This window comes from Canis lupus, chromosome 20 (assembly GCF_048164855.1).
Source record: "Canis lupus baileyi chromosome 20, mCanLup2.hap1, whole genome shotgun sequence".
NCBI lineage: Eukaryota > Metazoa > Chordata > Mammalia > Carnivora > Canidae > Canis > Canis lupus.
In genome coordinates, this window is record NC_132857.1 from 30,985,335 (window position 1) to 31,000,715 (window position 15,381).

The following is a 15,381-nucleotide window of genomic DNA, read 5'->3' on the forward strand; positions in this document are numbered from 1 at the left end:
AAATTTTGGACCTTACTTATATCACTTATATAAAACTTTAAATTTTATATAAGAACAACTTCTTAGCTTTGATAATATTACAATTGCCCTAATATTTACAGCTATGTTTTGTACTATAAAGATTTACAAGTCCTGTTTAACCTACTTTCAAAAAATCTTTACTAAATTATAGCTATGAGGCTGACCTTTCCTACCTGGACTTGTGTGGCTAAATTCTCTTCCTCTCTCTCTCTCATTCTCTCTCTTTTATGTACACACACACACACACACACACACACACAGCTCTTTGAAAAGTAGTGTCACTGAACAATTTATCTTTCAGTTCCCATCATCCAACAAGGTTCCTGGCTTGTTTTTGGTGCTCAGTGACTACTTACGGAATGAATGAATGAATGAATGAATGGACTCAGTAAGTGATGTTTGAACTTTTCTGGTCCCACTCTAAGCAGTTGAGATGAACAACTTGTCTAGAGGCTGATTCTGAGTCTCAGGAGAAACTGCCTAATGGAGGGACATCAGCTCAGGAACCAGGCCTAATTTTCTGTGCAAAAGCAAGGCAGCTACCTCAATGGTGTGATTTCAGGGGGCATCAAAGAATACCATGGAAAACAGTAGTTCCTTCCCCACCATATGACTGGTGACACATCCCTGTGAGATACTGTAATATACTTTATTGCACAATTATGAATAATTATCAAGAGTCAGGTATCACTAGGAAGGGTGAAGGGTGGGCTCACTGACTTAGAGGCAACACCTACTAAGGTGTAAATAGCTGATATATTCTTTTTCTACAAGTAGATTTTGACTGTAAGAACGAAAAATAATAGGGGTTCTCGGACATCTGAAGATAATATGTACAAGGAGAAAAGATACAAAGAGTCTGAGATCACCTCGAAATTTGCTGAGGGGTGGCATCCTATTGCTGAGGATGATGAAGCTAGAAAGGAAGAATTTGTAAATCATATTTATGTTTATAAATGCTTTATGACATATTTTAATCATCCTTCAGTTCTGAAACAAAATCATAGTTTTCCCCGGGCCTACTCACACAGAAGTCTTGTAGGGTTTTAGCACAGATGGGCATCAAGATATTCCTTACCTACAAACAGCTGGCTGTTCAGCTGCAATCGGAAATGACCTTCCTCCGAAGTCTCCCTGGTCATCCTCGGGAGGCTGTCCACCTGGAGTGAAGTCTCCTTGAGATTCCTCTCAGCCCGGATGTAATGCCATTGGTTGTCATTCAGAAGAGAAGGAGAGTGAACTATGAGCTCTACAGGGCCATTTCCAACATCAATGGCAAAAGTGATCTCAGATGGAGCTGAAACCAACAAAGGAAACAGGTAGGAAGATGAGGGGAGATGTCAGTGCATTGAGGTCATAGGCACGCCCTGAATAAATGGTACGAATGACTGCAAGTCAATATGAGGTAAAGAGGTCTTCAGTTGAAATCTCTGCAGTATTTAAATTACCAATTGATTGTGAAAATTACCAAATACTAAATCCTAAACTCTTTGTTTGGCCTACTTGATACTTATCATGAGAATTCAAGAAATAGGATAAGGGACAAGGCCACAGATGCCTATCTGATAAACATGCATAGATGCCAAGGCTTGGAGTTTTATGGGCCTATTTGGGCTTCAATGGTATTCTCATGGTTATCTGTAGATACTAGATTAACAAGACCACTACATTCCCGCAGGGAGAGGATTCACATTCTTGAAAGTCCAGTGTTCTCCTCTATGTTATTTCATTAATATATATGATTGTAATCATTTATGCTATTCTTAGGACTTTTTTCTCTTTTTCAATGAGACTCAGAAAGTTTAAGTGCTTTTCTCAAGGACATTTCACTGCAAGTAGTGATGCCTGGGATAAAACAGAAGCCCCCATCCACCTTTCATGACTCTTTCTCCCTTTCTATAAAAATCTGCATAACACACATGCCAGGGATCAGTCAATCAGGAGTAATAATACCAATGATGATGATGACAATGACGATGGTCATGGTAGTGGTGTTGGCAGTGGTAGTGTTGGTGGTGATGATAGTGGTGGTGCTGATGATGGTGATGATAGTGATGGTGGTGGTGATGGTGGTGATGGTGGTGGTGATAGTGGTGATGGTGGTTATGATGGTGATGGTGATGGTAATGGTGGTATTGGTGGTGGTGATGGTGGTGGTGGTGACATATAGCCATTGAGGGACAGAGAAAGAGAAATAGCAGGACCACAATAAGTACAATGAGTTCTGCTGAGTGCTATGTACTAAGTACTGACCATAGATCCTGTCATTTTAACTCTCAAAACAATGCATGAGAAAGGCATCATTTTTAAGCCCATCTTATGGATGAGAAAACTAAAGTTATAATTTTCTGTTTCTTATATAGTACAAAGAATCTGACTCAAAAAGTAGAATTCTCCATTTTTCTCTACTTAGAGTATGTCTTTTCATACTTTACATTATTACATAAGAAGTTTCTAAATCTGAAGGATATGTAGGGGTAAATTATAAATTGATATTGATGAGAATACAGTCCCCTTTCAGTCACAGGAGACTTCCTATGACAGATCTTCTCTTCCTTCTAAGCATCTTAGGCAGCCCCCTCTCCTTTAGGAGGAGGAGCCCTCCTCCTTTTCACTTAAAACAGGACATGGATATTTATTTGATAAAGTCATCCACTGCCACATCTGAATTATCAGTGATACCAAATGTCAAATAGCACTCTGGACCACTCTCTTCTCAGCCTTTATTTATTTATTTTTTTTATAAATTTATTTTTTATTGGTGTTCAATTTGCCAACATATAGAATAACACCCAGTGTTCATCCTGTCAAGTGCCCACCTCAGTGCCCGTCACCCAGTCACCACCCCCCACCCACCTCCCCTTCCACCACCCCTAGTTCGTTTCCCAGGGTTAGGAGTCTTTCATGTTTTGTCTCCCTTTCTGATATTTCCCACTCATTTTTTTTTTTTTTTCTTCTCAGCCTTTAAACCCAAAGAACCAGCCTTAGTATAAGAAGCCCCCAGTAGGTGGCATTTAAAGTAACTGGAGAGCTTGAATTGTTTTGCATTCTGGTCAAAGTGAGCCCTGACCTAAAAGAGAGGCAAGGAGGTAGAGGCCCGGAAATGGGATTTGAAAGCATCGTCTCTGGAGCCATCAGGACCTAAAGCATGTTTCGATCTTGTCACACCTATTAGCTATTGCTATTATTATCGTGATATGGCTGACCAATTCAGCCACATGGCTTTGGCTCATAAACCCATGCATTAAAGAAGACAGAACTGAGGCAAAAAATTGGGTTCAACAATTAAATGATTAAATAAGAGTGAATTTGGCCCTTTGAGCTATTTTCTGTTTCTTATTCAGGCCACAGATGGTACCTTGAAGCCCTGCACATTTTGAGATCAAATAAACACTAACTGTGAGATAACTGGGATCTCAATTTATTTCTCTCTACAGAACAAAGGTAAAGATTGGTGAGAATTGGAAAGGAAAAACATTAAAGATTTTGCTAAAAGCCTTCCTGCAAAGCTGGTTTTGTGGATATTAAGTTCTACATGGACAGCATATCTTTATGGAGCTCTTCCTCTACTGCTGCATCTGCCCACCACCCCCTGCCACCCCTCTGCTTGTTAGGCTTCCTGTCCAGGCTTATCCCTGCTCCAAGATTTATCCCCCTGTTGTATAATGATCTGTTTATGGTCTGTCACCCCAACTAGTCTGCAAACTCTAGATGAACACCTCACTAATTGGACACCTAGCACCAGGGCTGGTATATAGGAAGCTCTCATCCAACCAAAGACTCATTCATTAAAACATTATACATACTAAATATAATTTATAATTTTCTTTAGGTGATTTTCGTTTGTTTTTGTTTTGTTTTGTTTTGTTTTAATTTTATACCCTGGACTTAACTTCCTTGAATTTTTTAAAATTATCATTATTTAATTTTATTTAGGTCACTATTAAAGACCTACTTTGTTTAATCCATTCCTCCTAGAACTGGGGACAATCAGTAAAATGTAATAATCACAGCTAATGTCTACTGAGTGCTTACCACAAGCCAGACACTTACCTGGCTAAGCATTTTTTGTGAATGAATTCCTTAATATTTTAAGGAATTCACTATCATCTTATGAGACAGGTAACATAATGCAGCCGAGGGAGCTGAGTTGACAAGTTGCTTCAACCCAGATGGGGCAGAGTCAAGATTTAAATCCAGGCAATGTGTCTCTGGAACTCATTTTTTAAACCCACTCTTCTTATGAAAAAAATATTCCCCCAAACCTATGCAGTGTCCTGTGGGGGGTGTGTCAAAGTGCAATTATATAATTGAGATGCCTGGAAACAACTGAGAAGAATAATGTAAGTAAGTAAGTGATTCATCCAACATTGCCTAATGCCTCTGAGGATGGGAACCTGAGGCAAACATAAGCCCGCTCTCGTTTGCTAGAGGGATGGTTATCACCTGATGGCCCTGGAGGGGAAAACCAGAAGTCCTGTGTCAACCATAGTTCCAGTATGAATTTACCCCCTGGCTTTTCCTTCTCTCACCTGTCTGACAAATATTTTTCCTCATTATTTACTCCCTTGTGGCTCAAGACAAAGCTGAAGAGTCACTTGGCCCTTCAGTGGGTTTTACCAATCCAGGTCTATGCAAGGCCCTGAGAATGCACATACAAAAGAAACCCAATGATCTCACAGTGTGCTATTGAGAAGGCAGACAAAGGGACATACTATGTGGAAGAAAATGCCATAAGTTCAAGAGAATGTCTACCAGGTACTTCTAGAGGATGAGAAGCTGAGTTAAGGTTCCTGTATAATGTTCTCTCTTCCTTGAATCCCATGTCTGTGTCCTCAGCCCTGACCCCATGTCAGGTGTGAGATAAATCCCAGGGACAATTTATGGACAAAGAAGTCACTTACCCTCTCTGATCTTCCAAGCATACATTTACAAAATGGGAAATATGAACTACATGATATATTGTTAAACATTTTTGGGGACAAGATACCTCTAGGAAAAAATCACATACACTTTGCATAAAATTTTGAGGACTTCCTAAATGTCTTATGTCCCAAATCATGGAGAAAAACAATTCTATTTTCTCTTTAGTCCTAACATTCTTGTGTGTTGAAGCAGTCTGGCAAAGCAGAATAGGAAGTTGTATTAAGGAACAGAGTGGTAGGGACACCTGGGTGGCTCAGTGGTTGAGCGTCTGCCTTTGGCTCAGGGCGCAATCCTGATACCTGGATCGAGGAGCCTGCTTCTCCGTCTCTGTGTCTCTGCTTCTCTCTCTGTGTCTCTCATGAATAAATAAATAAAATATTTAAAAAAAGGAACAGAGTGGTTGCTTGATCCTGGATTCTGACTCTTACTAGCTGTGTGACTCTGGGTGTGTTATTAACTCTCTCTAGGGTCACTTTCTTCATCTGCATATCTGACTTGGAATTGAACAATGAAATTTATAGTGCAGTGTCTTGAATATTGTCAATAGGATTCTTTAAAAACTAATGAATAGGGACGCCTGGGTGGCTCAGCAGTTAAATGTCTACTCTCCGGCTCAGGGCGTGATCCTGGAGTACCGGGATCTAGTCCTACATCGGGATCGCTGCAGAGAGCCTGCTTCTCCCTCTGTCTGTGTCTCTGCCTCTCTCTTTCTGTGTCTCTCATGAATAAATAAATAAAATATTTGAAAACTAATGAATAATAAATGTAAATTATTTAATACAGTGTCTAATCAATGTGGACACTCAACAATTTAGTTTAAGTATAATACATTATACTATTTATATTATACAAATATATAAATTTAATTATTATCAGTATTAATTTTACCTTCTCGGAGGATCTGAGAGTCTATCTTCAAGTTCTCATCATATCTGGTAATATTGGGGTTTTTTTGGTATTATTCTTTTTTTTAATCTTTATTTTTTTTAAAGATTTTATTTATTTATTCATGGGAGAGAGACACAGAGAGAGAGAGGCCAAGACACAGGCAGAGGGAGAAGCAGGCACCATGCAGGGAGCCTGACATGGGACTCGATCCCGGGTCTCCAGGATCACACCCTGAGCTGAAGCCCCACCAGGGCTGCCCTGGTATTATTCTTGATATGATACTGCTGAATATCACAACTCAAATCTTTCTTTCTCCCATCCCCCTTCCATATATATGTATATCATAGATAGATATCATATATATGACATGTATGGATATAGGTCATATATAGATATATATCCACAAAAATGATATATATGACATATAATAAACATATATACATATATATATGTCTATCTCATTCACTTCGTCCATGGTCTTGAAGGCTAGCAGAATATACCCCTCCAAAATATGCTACTTTAATCTCAGGATGATTTTGAGCTGAAGGCAATTGAGAAGAAGCAGAAGCAAGGAAAACTCCCTGTGCTCCCCCTGTTATTTAGAGTAGGACATAGGGGATCCCTGGATGGCTCAGCGCTTTAGTGCCTACCTTCGGCCCAGGGCATGACTCTGGAGTCCCAGGATTGAGTCCCACATCGGGCTCCCTACATGGAGCCTGCTTCTTTCTCTGCCTGTGTCTCTGCCTCTCTCTCTCTCTCTCTCTCTCTCTCTCTCTGTCTCTCATGAATAAATAAATAAAATCTTAAAAAAAAATAAAGCAGTATATAAAGTTACAGAGATGTCTCTCCTCTCCTCCCCTGTCTACCAGAAGGACAAAAATTAATTGCCTGGAAACAACTGTAGACCCTATCAGTCCAGAGATAGGGTCTAGACAACTATAGACCCTATTGGCACCAGAGGAATCTGCATAACAAACTTCACTAACTAGCCTTTATCTCTACTCTTAGAAACCTAAAGCTTCCTTTTTTTGTCTATAATTTCTCCACAAATTTATTATTCTCTGTTGACAGATAAGCTGTAGTTCTAAGCCACTTCTTTGAGTTACTCATTTTTCTCTGTCCATTTCTCATGTTCACACAATGTGTGCATATTAGTAAACTTCTTTTTGTTTTTCTCTCATAAAGAAGTTATGTAACCCTCATTGCAGGGGTTACAGCCAAGAATAGAGAAGTTAAGAGGGAAATTATTTTTCCCTCTTTATAGATTTTAGGACATATTAGGTCCCTTGCCAGATATAAAGGTGGGCCCTGGCAAAACTAGTCTGCAATCTTACTTCCACAGCCAGAGGCATTGGTCAGAGGTGGCCAGGTGAGCTGCACATGAGGAATTTCATCTCTCAACTGAAATGCAGCTCTCCCTTGGAGGAGAGCTAGTTTCAGACTGAAGCAGATATTCAGGAGTCGGTGTAAGGAGGGAAATAAATCACAGATAACATTATAAAACTGATGAATCCAACCAGAAATAAAGTGTCTTGTCAATTCTGGACTTAGTCACATGTCACAATCCTGGTGAATTCCTGTCCTTGTGTCCAGTAGTTCAGATCATGTTTTCTTTTAATTGCAGCCAAATACATATGATTGGCATATGGATGTCATAAATCCCATTTTTGCATAAGTAAGCACTAAACAGATGAAGAATATGCTGACAAATTTAGAGGAATGGAAATTGAATCCACCTGGGATTGTAAGCTATAGGCTCTTTCCACTACACCACACTCTCAACAGCCACTCCCTTCTGCTTCTCCTCACCCACTCCAAAATACCCATTTCCATCTGCACAGCAATTGTTAGATAATTGTCAAAACAGCTCTTTTTTTTTCCTCAGTCTCATTTGAAACAGACCCACTAAGACTTGACACTGTGAAATGTCTTGTTTCTCTTAGAATATGGACTAATCTCAAGGCTACAGAATTCACACATCTTAGCTGGAAGTGGAAAATGGACTGAAAATTTCATGGAAACTTCTTATTCCCTGTCGAACAATATGGATATATCAACTTTGGAAGCTTCTGTTCAGATAGTTAGATAGGAACATTCCTTGAGGATGGAAGAGGAATCTATTCTGAGCCACTTCATGTTTTTAAAGGCCATTTCCTTCGTAAGTAACTGATCTACAGAAGTATCTTGTTATGAATCCCTTAAGGTGAAAATTTTATCTGCAGAAAAAGCATGGGATGAGTGTAGCTTTCAATAAGAAATGCAGGATCCCTTCTAATTTGTTTTTTTTTCCTTTTAAATAATAAAATATTTTGGAAAATATGATGTTTTGCTTTAAAACTTTTACATAAAATTTCAAAAAACTATATGTTCTCAAACCTGGTGAAAAAAGGTACAACAAACAATTACATCAATGTATTTTTAAATTTTCATCAAATTTAATACCGCCTTCATTTAAATCATTTTTTATAACCCAGAGGACAAAATATAGTACCAGAAAGTACAAACAAATTGGACATTGAAATGTAATTAACACTAAATCATTGCTCATTACCTTGTGATAATATGCCATGACATTTGTGCTGCTTTAATGAATCAAAAGGCCTTAGGGCCTGATTTTTATTAAATTTACATTGAGGTTATTATATCCATATTATGCAATGGTTGGCACTCAACCCCACATTTTCAGAGCCTGGTTAACTTAGATAGGAGAGATCTTATTTCACACTAAAGCCACAGAAGCTTCCTCCCATTAATAGTCTAAATAGTTGGAGTAAAAGGAGGTTAAAACTATGAATTAAAGAGATCTCTTTCCCTGTATATATTGTGCTGTAACTGCAAAAGGAACACTTGCTACTTGGTGATTTGCAGGGGTCTGGTGTAAACACCTCCACCATCTCCTCCAGCAATGCTTTTGTGTCTTTCTCTGGAACTCTCAAATTTCCAAGCTCCTGTTGCCAAGACATTACTTATGCTTTTAAGGATATTTCATGAAGTCACATCACATCATTATCATAGTATGGGTCAATTGCCTCCATCAAACTATCAAAAACTCCGTTTAGACACAGATAAATGAGACATCTAATGACAAGCATAAGTGATCATGGCCATGGGCATAATGAGGGCAAGATGGTGGGAGCAATTTGTCTGTGTAAAAGAAATAAGGGGGGGAGGTGGATAATGAGTGCAGAAAACTGAAAATCAGCAAAAGCAATTAAAGGTAGATGCTTTTATTATTGTCACGCACCAGGAATTCTAAACAGTATCAGTGAAAAAACATTCCTCTACCAAAAAAAGCCTTTTGTTGGTCTAAGTTCTAACAAATGCTGATGTCAGTATGAATCTTTAATAATGTATATGTAAGCTTCAAATAGCACATTTTATTACTTACCACTTAATAAATATATTCAAGAGGTAAGTTAATATAAAAAACTCCAGATATACCTTTGGCTCCTAAACATGCAGATTCAAATATATAGACTTAGCTTTAAGAGTAAGAATTCAATTTTTGATTTCTCATTTTTGTAATTACTGTGCTATCATTGTTTAACTCAAATCTGTTGACACATATGAACACACATTATCACAGGGCTTGTGGACACAGATTGCACCCAAAGGGAGCTCACACACTGCAAACCTTTAGGAACTCCATAATATTTTACCAAATAGGATAGTAATCTGTGATGAAATTTCTGGTGAAGATATCTTATTGAATTTTTTATTGATTGCAGACAAATTTAAAAGTTGCTAGAATTGATCTTGAAGAAAACACATGGAAAGAAATGCAGTTCCTGGAATTTATTGTAAAATAAAATATTTTTATGAATATCTACCAAATTTATCTTTATGTTTAAAACATTTCTTAAAATTTATATGTCTGTTGCTTAATGTGAAAAAATATTTTAAATTTAAAATTGTAAAAGTATCCTTTTTTTAAAGATTTTACTTATTTATTCATGAAAGACACAGAGAGAGGGAGGCACAGACACAGGCAGAGGGGAGAAGCAGGGAGCCTGACATGGGACTCAATCCCAGGTCTCCAGGATCACACCCTGGGCTGAAGGTGGCGCTAAACCGTTGAGCCACCCAGGCTGCCCTGTAGAAGTATCTTTCGATCGATATAAGATAGACGGGCAAATCTGATTATACTATATTTTGAACACACACATGGGAAGACAATTAATTTTGATGAAGTCAACTACAAATTTGCAGAAGTAAACTTGAAGGAAGAAAAATGTTAATGTAATTATTAATGGAACAAACCAATGTACAGGTATGTTTTTGCCCTTTTTATTAAAAAAAGACTAAAATAATATTCAGACAAGAAAATATTCATGTCTTCTTTTTTGTACTGGAATTTTTTTATTGGCATGATTACATATGGGAGTTCAAAGGACAAGTTTGCTATCTGCATTTCTATTATTCCTCATTTAACTTTATGATCATTACTGAATAGAACCTTGTAGATAAGAGATGGGATATTAGAAAATGATCCATATCCTGGTGTCAAATTCTTTAGATACACCACTGCTTAGGGTGAAGTGGTAGAGAAACAATGGGAATTCTGATTGGGTAGTCACACCCTCCAAAGGTGGGAAATAAATCAGGAAATTACTTTCAGAGCAAAAGTACAACAAAAAGTAGACCCCAAATATGCATAACAGAATGCATAATAATAATAATACATTAAGCTTTCCATAGAAACTGCACTGAAAAATTTCTGAGGTGTGGAAAAGACATTGTAGGTATCTATGGAAATTTGAGGAATGCACTATTTTGAAGAGAGAAAGATTAAATGTTAATAGGTAATAATAAAACAAAAAGCATTAGAAAGAACTAGAAGTTATCATGGCTAATTTTACAGATTTCCAGAGACATTAATTTGATAGTATCAACATGTACTAGTTGTTGGTGGCAAAGACAAGACTTGAACTTCTTCTGTTGACATTACATTAAATTAATAAATGAGGGCACTTACAGCTTATTTCAAGTCGGATGAAGTCTTTAATGCCAAGGTTTTCTAGAAAAACGCCCGATAAAGCCGTAGTTTTAAAGAAGAAAGAAATATCGGCACTGAATTCCGCATGGAAGGTAGGAAAGTGGAGGTAAGAAGCTTCTGTATAAAATGATACCGCATTCCAGAAGTGCCCTGGATGAAAAAAAAATGGTTCATTGTTTTAGAATGGGATATAGAAAAGCATTGGACATGTGAATAATTTTCAAGACTGAGGGACACTGCAGGGAAAAGAGATAAGAGAATAAAAACATCTTGTGCTTATGTAATGAAGAGAGAAAGCTTCTTTAGATTTAGTACTCACGGTCTCCATAGCAACGCAAGGGACCAATTCTCCAAGCAGCTTCTGAGTTTGATCTGTTGGTATCGGTGATAACTATCTGAGTGACAGGCAAGTGGTCTTTGAAGGAAAGAAAGCCAGTATCGTTTGTCCTGAAAAACATAAATTTAAGAAAAGAGAGGAAAAAATGTGGATAATGTAGGGACTCTTTTACCAAGACTCCTTTTTTCAAAGGTGATTTGGGTGCTTGCAGCAGCAGGGTGAGGCCAGGGAGGGGGAACCAGAAGGCTTTACATCTCATAAGCATATGCAAAAGACTGGAATGCCAATCACAAAACCCTTGGCTAGCTTCCAAAATCCGGTGGAATTCACATTTTCCCTACATCTTTCCAGAAACACAGGTAATTTACAGAGCTTGCTGTTGCTTGTTGAGGCTGACAGCACCCTACCTGCCCCCATGCAGCGCTGATGTAACATGAAATAGCATCTCTCTTTCCACAGAGATTGGCTATCTCAGTAACTAACTTGAAATGGGCGCCACAAATCCTACTTGAAATCACTCCCAGGACTTGTTTCAGCCACCTGCCTACAGGTTTTAATCAGCTGGGGATGTTTCTTAGCACCTTTTAACTCTAGGTAAAAACAAGTCTTTAGAGTTATCGATTTGTTGCTCTATATTTTGCTCTATGTTTTAAAGATTTGGGGAATGATTTGTCCTTGTTAATTATGCAAATAGATAACTAACTAGTCACCTTTTGGCAAAAAAAAATGTTAGAAATAAATGGGTGAAGCCATTGTTTTTTCCCTTTTTTAAAGCTATGTTTTTGGACTCATGGTAAAGACGTACCATTTAACTGAGAGAATAAAAATATAGATAAGAAACCTGCATTGAATGAATAACTATTCTGAGCCAGAAATATACTAGGGGACAAGTAAATTTTCCCACACAATACCTTTGTGCAGTGGGTACCATTATTTTCATTCACAGATGAGAAAACTGAGTCTAAGATATATCAGACAATGCCTAAGTTCACAGGGCACAAGGGTCAGGGGCTTGGTCACATACGTGGTATCTGCCTCATGTCTAAATTTAACAAACATACAAAATAGCCATGGCTAAGTATATATATATATATATATATATATATATATATATATATGAAGATGCCTATATGTTATGAGCTAACATATCATTCTGACATAATAATTTGAAACTTATGACTAATAAAAGACTGAAATTTCTAAAAGAAGGGGAAGAACACAAAATGTATTACATAACAGCAAGTCTTGAAGTGGTAACCAAAATTCTCCAAAAGCTTTTTTAACTGGGCAAGGTGAACTTCGCATTTCTGTCTTGCTCCATTTTACTCATCCAAACATCAGATGGCCTGCTAGAAAAGATGATGGGACGTTTTCATTTCCATGCTCTATCCATTAGGCATGCTACCAATTTAAATGACAAGTTGAACTGAATCATATGAAGTGGCCTGAAACCTGCACAGAGTGGCCTGGACCCCCCACCCACACAGCCCTAGTTAAGCACAGGATGGTTCATCTTGCCAGTACATGGGAATTGGGAGACACAGCACCACGAACCAATATTCAGGGCAAAGCATATAATGTAGCAATTTGATAACAAGAACATAAAGGAGCAAATTCATATTGATTCTCTCTCTGTAGTCACAAAGAAATCAACAAAACAACACACACTCGAAATCAGTGTAATATTTCATTGTCATTTACATATCCCTCACAACTCTGAGTTTAGAGCCCAAGAAAATAATATCTCAAATTCTTAACTGGAGAAGCATTGCAGGAGTACTGTGATGTGGTGCTTGGGACATAGCTTCAGAAGCATATAGATTTGTTCTGGAATCCCAAGTCGCCAGCTCCTAGCTATGTTAGGTTGGCGAATCACTTTATTTCTGAGATTCTCCAGCATCCTCAATTTTAAAATGGTGATAAAGTCTATATAACAGAGTTCTTGAGAGAATTAAATGAGATCACATAGTCACTTAGAATAGTGCCTGATCTATGGAAAATGCTTGAAAATGGTAGTGGCAACACTCATTTTAGTTCTTATCTTTGTCCTTCTGTAGCCTTAGGCAATTCAATCCATCTTTTTATGCATCAAGCTATTACTCTGTGTTAGAGATCTCATACTACACAGAACATTGTAGAAAATTAAATGTTAAGATTTGGCATCCAGCTCATGAGATTTGGAGAAAAACATATCAGTTCATCTTGGCTATAAATAAATGAAATATTCACCTGCACATGTACCCTTCAGGTCAAGTAACCAAAATGGTAAAGAAATGCATTATCCATTTTCTATTATTTGAGTACCTATATTTAGAGGCCATTCAAAGGATCAGGAAATAAGACTTTTGTTTCTGTTTGAAAGAACAACTATGACTGTTACAAAGACATAGAATAAAATTTTAGTCTTCATATTTCAATATCCTTTAAGCAGAGAATTTACAGTAAATTCCAAGTAGTCAAAGTAAAGAAAACCCATATGTAATCCTGAAGAAACTACACTGCTCTAGGTTTTTTTCCTCTCCATTTTTATTTTCAAGGTGAAAATGGGAGATTCTGAAGTCTGTCCATCAATGCTAACTACTGCCTCCCTTACACACTATGGCACCTTGTCTGAATCAATTTGATGTCCTATGTCAAAGTGTTGGGATATACAAATAGCATTCTAAGAATAAAAATCTTTTCCATGTAACAGTGAAAAAATTCATATTTAGTTTGATGTTGCAAGGCACAATACCAAAAATACTTTTTTTTGGATACAAACTTAAATTCCTACAGGGGCCAGATGAGTAATAAAAATGAGTGAGCCAGCTTTGTGTTAGATAATAAATGGAACCTGACATATACCTTCATTGTCAGAGGTAAAGAGAGAGAGAAAAAGAGAAGAAGAGAAAAAGAGAGATAGAGGGAAGAAAACTGGTAGAAAATACTTGTTCTGGCTAAAGGGAAATGATGATATCCATTAGTAACAAGTAATTATGCCATTCAGGAATGTCAAACAAGTGACTCGGACTGGAATATTAATATAAAACTTCTCAAGTTTTAAAATCTTGACAATGGATTTTAAATTCTAAAAACAACAAAAAAACAAAACAAAACAAAAAAAAAAACATATACATAGTGGGAGCCAACACTGCACTGGGCAATAAGATGCAGGTGAGGGTTGTGTTCGGCTCATAGACAACCTAGGCGTCAAAGAGTCTTTGCATATTTTATTCATGCTCTTAAGGTCACAGTAAGAGCAAAATTGGATTTAATTCAACTTAGTGACAGGTATGATTCAAACATTTCAAAGCATCAATGGGTGGAATATTTGGGGGAGTGGATGGTGATGGTGGATTTTAGCGTATAAGATGATACACAGTGATACAAATCAGGGTAGTACCTATTAATAAGCAGGAAATCAACAGCTGTACATTTCTACACACTAACTTGTTTTCCTTTCTCTTTTGTTTGAATTTGCTTTTCCAAGGGCAAACACTTTATGGATTTTGTCCTCTTTTGAAATAATATATAAGATTCTTCCTAAGGGTACTAGGTACTCATGTATTTGATTAAGTGCAGAAATGATTAATATGTAGTGGAAAAACATTGCCATTTGGACAAGACTGTTACAAGTTGAATCCATGTGCCTCACCATACTTATTATAGAGTGTCAGTGAAGTCACTCTTGGCCTATGTTTTCTTATCTCTAACATGGGGATAATATCACTTTGATATTGTATAAATTAAAGAAGACAACAACGATAAAACTATTAACATACTAACACAATGTGGGAATTCAATAAATAGTTGTTGGAATTCCCTGTAAAACTTGAAATAAAAATGTGAAATGAAAAGAATTTTTAAAGGAAAAGTAAGAAAGGGAACCTAGCCGCTGGTGTGAATGAGCAGAGGCCAGTCACAGACACCTGTCGACACCAGGTTATGGCGGCTCCAAGCATACAAAGCATAGACATATGTGGTCCTCAGGAAACACACATGAGTTAATGGAAAAACATGTCAGAAGCAATGTGTTCTCCTTTTCCTTTAACTATCTGCATCTTGCGTTATTACCAGATTCAGGATTGCTGAGCAAAACAGGGGCTGCTGATTTCTTTAGTGATTCATTGGAGTAAAATGTGGCAAAAAGTCACATGCTGCCATTTGTTTTCCATGAACCAATCAATTTTGGTTAACTTAATTTGGTTAAGTTAACAAAATTTTGGTTAATTTT

At 37.3% G+C, this 15,381-nt stretch overlaps 1 protein-coding gene across 1 annotated transcript in view; it reads right to left on the reverse strand.

Moving 5' to 3' along the window:
* The window catches only part of CNTNAP5 (contactin associated protein family member 5), a 796,877-nt gene that overhangs the window by 121,615 nt on the left and 659,881 nt on the right, over nucleotides 1-15,381 (reverse strand). The window contains exons 15-17 of the mRNA XM_072788823.1: nucleotides 11,151-11,278; nucleotides 10,811-10,981; nucleotides 1,100-1,318 (exon numbers count right to left, since the gene is read on the reverse strand). Coding sequence (XP_072644924.1) covers nucleotides 1,100-1,318; nucleotides 10,811-10,981; nucleotides 11,151-11,278 — 518 coding nt within the window. The remainder of the gene's footprint in view (nucleotides 1-1,099; nucleotides 1,319-10,810; nucleotides 10,982-11,150; nucleotides 11,279-15,381) is intronic.